Raw genomic sequence first — 6,891 nt, forward strand, 5'->3', positions numbered from 1 at the left:
TAAAATATTTAAGAACATAAAAAAAATAATGTCACAAATTATATAGAAGCATTAAAACATTTTAAGTATTTAACATTAAGAATATGTAATGGATCCTTCATTTTGTGGGAAACAGGACCTATCTTGAGCCCTTGAATTGGGATGCAGCCATAGGATCATCCCTCACTTTTACATATTCATTCATAAATAACCATTTTTTACTTATCATATTTTTTTTATTTGTATTTTGTACACAAAAAAGCATTGTTTTCATAAATTTGTTTTATAAGAGGAAAATGAAACATCAGTATTTTTTCATAAAACTTTATGGCTGTATTGATTTTAAAAACAGAATTAAAACACAAAGGTTAAGAGACAATATTGGACAATGTCTTTTTGCTGTCTTTAATGGCAACACTTAAAATTAATTAATTCAACCAAGTCAATCCATGCATTTACTGTATGTTTAATAACATGACTTTCCCTGCGTCCTAAATCGCCAACTTCCATGCTATATAGTAGGCAAAAATAAGTATGAGTCACGAATAGTATGTCCGAAACAATATTATACCCTGATTTAAACGCAATCCATTTTTAAGTGTGGATATTCTGCTAAACAACACCTGTTAATCTATTACGTGATAAAGGTTTTCTTCTTTTACTTCTAGGATGTTTTGTGCCAGTTGAGCAAGAATGTTGTCTAGGGCAGCATAATTGGAAACATGAAAATACTTATTTGTGTCTGCTATTTCCTTCATCTCTTCTACAGCCTCAGGTTTAAGGTTGTCACCAACCTACACATAATAATAACAATGTTATTCCTAAAGTAAGTTTTGCATGATCAACTATTATACAACATTATTAAACTCTATGTTTATCATAAGGTCAGCGGTGAACAGGACACTTACTCCGATGGCAAATTGAGTTATTTCTTCCATTTGTGGCATGTTCAAAACATCTGTAAGGTTCATCGGGTCTCCCAAAATTTCTCCATCAGACAACACAATTATCATTTTTCTGGAGTTGTTTTTTGATCCATTCTCAGGGACAAAAACATTTGTGCTAACATAATAAAATCAGAAGAGACCATGATTATAGTGATCTATTAATAAAAGTACTTGATGATTTTCATACACATTAAAGTTAGTGGAGAAGAACTCACAGCACGTGGTGGATGGCCGAGGGAGTCTTTGTGAGCTTTCCAAGTTGTTGTATTTTCTGTAATTTTTTCAATGCCCTGGCACGGTCCTCACTGTCCCGAAATGAAAGTTCAGTCCTGATATAAGATCCATACTGCACTACTGCAAAGTCACACTAAAAAGAGATTTTCACATTTTTGAGTTTGAACAATGCAACAACGTGAAATTATACAGTACAGATATTATTTTATTTACTCTACAAAGGCATTGCATTGCTCTACTTGCTGAGCTTATAGTTATACTCACATCAAAACACATTTCCAAACATTCAGCATGACATTGTAGATAAAGTATTTTGCTCTGTGAAAGTCATCAGGTTGAATGCTGCCAGAACCATCAAGCACAAAAGAGATCTCTGTCCCAGCATCTACCACAACACATGTTCTTAAAAATTAGTTGAGAAATGAATTTAATCTAAAACATCTATTCAATTTATGTCTTAGTGCTGTATTTATATTCATCACTTCTAGTTATGCTTTGTTCCAGTTGACCAAGAATGTTGTGTAGCGCAGTATAATTGGAAACATGGAAAAACTTATTGGTGTCTGCCATTTCCTTTATCTCTTCTACTGCCTCAGGTTTAAGGTTGTCACCAACCTACACATAATAATAACAATGTTATTCCTAGAGTAAGTTTTGCATGATCAACTATTATACAACATTATTAAACTGTATGTTTATCATAAGGTCAGCGGTGAACAGGTCACTTACTCCGATGGCAAATTGAGTTATTTCTTCCATTTGTGGCATGTTCAAAACATCGGTAAGGTTCATCGGATCTCCCAAAATTTCTCCGTCAGACAACACAATTATAATTTTTCTGGAGTTGTTTTTTGATCCATTCTCAGGGACAAAAACATTTGTGCTGTAAACAGACAATAAAATCAGAAGAGACCATGATTATAGTGATCTATTAATAAAAATGCTTGATGATTTTCATACATGTTAAAGTTAGTGGAGAAGAACTCACAGCACGTGATGGATGGCCGAGGCAGTCTTTGTGACCCTTCCAAGTTGTTGTATTTCCTGTACTTTTTTCAATGCCCTGGCACGGTCGTCACTGTCCCGAAGTGAGAGTTCAGTCTTAATATCAAATCCATACTGCACTACTGCAAAGTCACACTAAAAAGAGATTTTCACATTTTTGAGTTTGAACAATTTAGCAACGTGAAATTATACAGTACAGATATAATTTTATTCACTGTACAAAGGCATTGCATTGCTCTACTTGATGAGCTTATGTAGTTCTACTTACGTCAAAACATGTTTCCCAAACATTACTCATGACATTGTAGATAAAGTCTTTTGCTCTCTGAAAGTCATCAGGTTGAATGCTGGCAGAACCATCAAGCACGAACGCGATCTCTTTCCCAGCATCTACCACAACACTTATTCTTAAAAATAAGTTCCGAAATGACATCTGCTCAATTTATGTCTTAGTGCTGTATTTATATTCATCACTTCTAGTTATGCTTTGTTCCAGTTGACCGATAATGTTGTATAGCGCAGTATAATTGGAAACATGAAACATCTTATAGCACCTGCTGTTTTCTTCACCTCTTCTGCTGCCTCAGGTTTAAGGACGTCACCCACCTACACATAATAACATGATGTTAGGAGTGACGTGATACATTGTGTATTATTATGTTTTATATATAATACACTACCAGTACATGCAACATGAAACCCTGTATGAATGAGAATTATAACATTCTTGTGTGATGTTTATCATAAATGTAATTCAAATCAGCGGTAAACAAGACACAAACTCCAATTGTCCTTCCTGTTCTGAGTTTTCATGCCTCGTGGACAGGTCGACTCGTGACAGTACCATGTCTTGTGTGTGTGTTATGTCTGGTGTGGAGACACGTGTCGTATGTCCCCCTTGTGGGAGGTTTTTGGGTTTGTTTTCTTGTTCTGATTTAAATCGTTCTTTCTTTTCCCCATCATGGCTTTTTGTGTTTCCTTATTATAATAAATATTTTTAACCCTTTACTGCCTGCACTTGAGCTCTCCCTGTGAAACCATGACACCAATGGCAAATCAAGTTATTCCTTTCATTTGTCACATGTTCAAAACATTAGTAAGGTTCATTGGGTTATAAAAGTTTCAAATAAATAATTCCCCATAAGCCCTTTTTCTATATTATAATGAATCATACATTTTTGCTTTCCCACAATTTCCTGTTCTCTTATATAGAACAGATGCATTGTCTGTCACTTGTTTGCAGTGGTTTTAATGTGAAAATGTTCAGTGAGAGTTATAGAAGGCCTTTTGGATGCTACAGTATATCTGCTCATATACAGTTTACTTTTAACAGCTTTCCAATTAACACAACCATTTATTAACCAAATCACTGAGAAGGATGGATACGGCTTTTACAAGATCCTCTGCTATCTCACAAGCAAAGTTATATTATTGGTCTCAGCCCTTGTATTGTCTTTATTGACTTCTATTGACTTTAAGAGGAAATGTTGATGGATTACTAATTAAGGAAACATTTTACAGCTAAAAGACGAGGATAAATAGAGACAAAATTATTGTGAATATGTACCAAGTTACAGTCATTCTTTCCTGTGCACTTCAAAAGTCTTCCAGTTGTCTGGGAGGGAACAAGAACTCTGAAAGAAAATAATGATAACAATTAAAAATTAAAACATATTACACTATGCTTTAAAAATAAAAAGCAATGATCTACTCAGAGCACACAGAGTTGAGGGTCCAATTGGAGATTTACAGGTAATCCACAAAGAGTCAAAAACAAAGGTATCAGGTCAAAAATAAAAAATAAATCATTTTTTTTAATCTTTTTTTAAGTGACTGACCTATCTGTTGGATCATCTGTTGTGAAATACGTCACTGGTGAGGCTTGAATGATGAACCCACTACAAATTACTGTAATATAAAACAGAATAACATATCAGATTTCACTGCTCAGTTCAGATTCATTAGGGCAAAGTACTAAAATAAATTTGGAAATTTGGAATCGTCTCGGTTACGTCTGTAACCTTCGTTCTCTGATGGAGGGAACGAGACGTTGTTTTGACAGACAGACTGTGGTTTGATCTTAAGAACCTATCATCTCCGAGATAATTTTTAAACCGCCAATGGGCTTGGCGAATGCCCCGCGCACGGCAGTCTCCGCCCCGTACATACGAGACTACGAGACTACCCAGCAGGGGAGTCACTACGTATGGGGCAACAGTCCTAGTATAGGGGTCAACCTGAGTAGGGGCGACTCTACCAGTACTGGACTTGGTTCCAACAGACCGCCCCGCCTGGTCTGTTACCAGAATGCCTATGCTTTATGATGGATGGAATGCCTTTTACTTCACCCAATGGGGAAAAGTAGGGAGGCTATAAAGGCGCTTTCGCAGGCGTACGCCCAGGCCTGATGCCCGTCCTATATGGTAGGGTGAATGACACGGGCTGAGACTGGTTCCACTCGGAGGGGTACTGAGCTCATTACCAGAAGGTTGCCGGTTCGATTCTCAGGGCGGGCGGGTAACGACTAAGGTGCCTTTGAGCTGCAGTGATAGCTGCCCTATGCTTCCTGTGTATATGTGTTCACGACTTGCAGTGCGTGAGTTCACTACTCACTGGATGGGTTAAATGCAGAGGTCACTTTCAGAGGACCTCGCCAGAGGCCGATAATCAAGAACTGCCCAGTGGTTTCAGAAAGAAGATGCCAATGGCTGTGGTTTGGACATACATTCAGGTCTGATCAACCTGCGGTGGGTCTCTCTTGGCTGAGGTGCACAACTGACGATATGTCGCATTGATGGGAACCATACAAAGGGCATTATCAGCAGCACCTCACCAAAATGCATCTTTCACCGAGGATAATGGATGTGATGAAAGTGGGACACACAACTCATGACATGTCTCTCTGGTAATGGCATGGAAAGCTGTGTATTTCTATAATCATTTATCCCCCAAACACAGAGGATGCCTGACTGACGAACCCAGTGAATCCTCTGACCTCCTTTCCTCTATTCATATTCTTGACTTCTTCCCCCTGTCATGCATAAGGCGAGGGAAAGGTCCTATTGGGCAATTTAACTGTGCTGAAATAGTGGGATTATAACACCTAGTCCTATTAAGCGAATCTACATTAAGGAGTGCCGGATTTTTGACTAGAGAAAGCGGAGCGGCACGCTTTTTCGGCACGGTGTTAGATGCGAAATCCGAATCACTCCTATAATGTCTGAGAGGACAGTTTGTTTTTCTGTGGTGATAGACATTTATTTAGCTCAAATTTCACTCATATTTACCATGATACAACACGGATCAACCGTCTGCTTAGAATCAGCTGGAGGAGAGTGACCGTCAATGCAACAAATTGACGTTTATACATGTGTGTTTGTTCTTGTTGACAGTTATTTTCAACTTTTTGAGAATAAACAGATTAAATGATAATTTAAATATTAGGTCATTTTTGAAACGTCATAAAATGTAATACTAAATAAACAAGCCAAATATTTGTTTTGTTCTCTTTATTAAAAACGAATAAACGTGACAAATTATGTAAAAATGAACAATCCATAAAGCCACACAGATGTAATATAACTTACGCTTTATGACGAATGTCTGCAGCAGTATTGTCAGACGCAGATTATATAACGTCAGTGTCTGAAATTGTTCACTCATTTTCATTCACTTCTAACCCATATAGTGAACTTTTTAGAATTTGCTATATAGGGAATAGTGAATGAGTGAACAACTGAGTGAATTCAGACGCAGCTAGGGATCAGCCAACAGAACTTGTTTCAACATAAGAGTATTGCATCAGAAAAATGTTAAGATTTATTTGTTAATGTTGTTTCTTGGACTATACACTCCCACCTAGAACGGTTTTCGACCCACCAGTTGAGAAACTGGCACAGCAGTTAATTTAAAATGCACTAAAACTATATCAAAACACATCAGATCAGCACAGTCACCCAAAACACTAGCAAAACTGTTAGGGTTTGGTAAATGTGTACACGTGTGCAGGTAACGCTTTGGCTGTTGTTGTGCTGAAATGAGAAAATAAATTTGAAAGTAGTAGTCAATGAATGGACACACAGACTAGCCTTCTATTGTGCACACTATGTCAAAAGTTTTGCAAAAGTCACCAAATTATTATGTGTCCAATTTTAATAACCTGTAATACTATCAATAAACAGGATCACAATCAAACAAGTATTCCATACAGAATAATAATGGAAATGAATAAAAACCTACCTATCATTAATGTCACTCCTTGGTACATTTTGTAGAAACAACTTTTAGAAGATTACTTCTAAAGAGCACTCAGTGGAACGGCCAGTGTAAAAGGCTCAGTGTGTTCAACTAAGAACAGATGGTGTCAGTTGCCAACTCTTTTCAATGGAAAGTAGCTAACGCCTGCCCGAAAAGTCGCTAAATGTCGCCAGATGACGCCACGCACTAATTTGCATTTCAGCGCCGTCATCACGTAGTATCTGACAACCTAAGCTAAGCGCTTGCGGTCTGCTTCTCACACTCTAAAAAATGCTGGGTTATTTCTGTAAACACATTTTTGGGTTAATTGTGCTGGGTCATAATTTTGGGTTGTTTGAGGTACTGTAAACACACAGTTGGGTTGTCAATTGTCAAGCAGAATGTTTGAAAAATAACTTGCTAAAGGGGTCTGAAAAGTCGCTAAATATAGCGAAAAAGTCTCCAAATTGGCAACACTGACAGCCTTTAA

The 6,891-nt window shown here is 37.3% G+C and overlaps 1 protein-coding gene across 2 annotated transcripts; it reads right to left on the reverse strand.

Moving 5' to 3' along the window:
* Positions 1-886: 886 nt before the first annotated feature.
* Positions 887-6,640, reverse strand: itgae.1 (integrin, alpha E, tandem duplicate 1). Of its 2 annotated transcripts, XM_056757268.1 has the most exons (10): positions 6,405-6,640; positions 4,004-4,073; positions 3,733-3,799; positions 2,720-2,771; positions 2,434-2,555; positions 2,149-2,300; positions 1,890-2,043; positions 1,643-1,775; positions 1,142-1,545; positions 887-1,041 (listed from the first exon to the last, which is right to left on the reverse strand). In XM_056757268.1, the coding sequence occupies exons 1-9, from the start codon at positions 6,430-6,432 to the stop codon at positions 1,421-1,423; spliced, it is 903 nt and encodes a 300-aa protein (XP_056613246.1). In that variant the 5' UTR covers positions 6,433-6,640; the 3' UTR covers positions 887-1,041; positions 1,142-1,420. The 2 variants fall into 2 exon arrangements, with proteins under 2 accessions (XP_056613246.1, XP_056613247.1); XM_056757269.1 differs by lacking the exon at positions 2,434-2,555 and having other exon boundaries at positions 2,736-2,771.
* Between the last annotated feature and the right edge of the window lie 251 nt (positions 6,641-6,891).

This window comes from Triplophysa dalaica, chromosome 9, assembly GCF_015846415.1.
Source record: "Triplophysa dalaica isolate WHDGS20190420 chromosome 9, ASM1584641v1, whole genome shotgun sequence".
In the NCBI taxonomy this organism is placed as follows: Eukaryota; Metazoa; Chordata; class Actinopteri; order Cypriniformes; family Nemacheilidae; genus Triplophysa; species Triplophysa dalaica.

What these genes read in the sequence shown, in the direction of transcription:
- itgae.1 (XM_056757268.1), bottom strand. Translation starts at nt 6,432, where the DNA reads ATGTACCAAGGAGTGACATTAATGATAG. An exon ending in TTTGGGAAACATGTTTTGAC is followed by an intron (nt 2,301 to 2,433) that starts GTAAGTAGAACT and finishes ATCTCTTTTTAG; the next exon opens with TGTGACTTTGCAGTAGTGCA. An exon ending in TAACTCAATTTGCCATCGGA is followed by an intron (nt 1,776 to 1,889) that starts GTAAGTGACCTG and finishes TATTATGTGTAG; the next exon opens with GTTGGTGACAACCTTAAACC.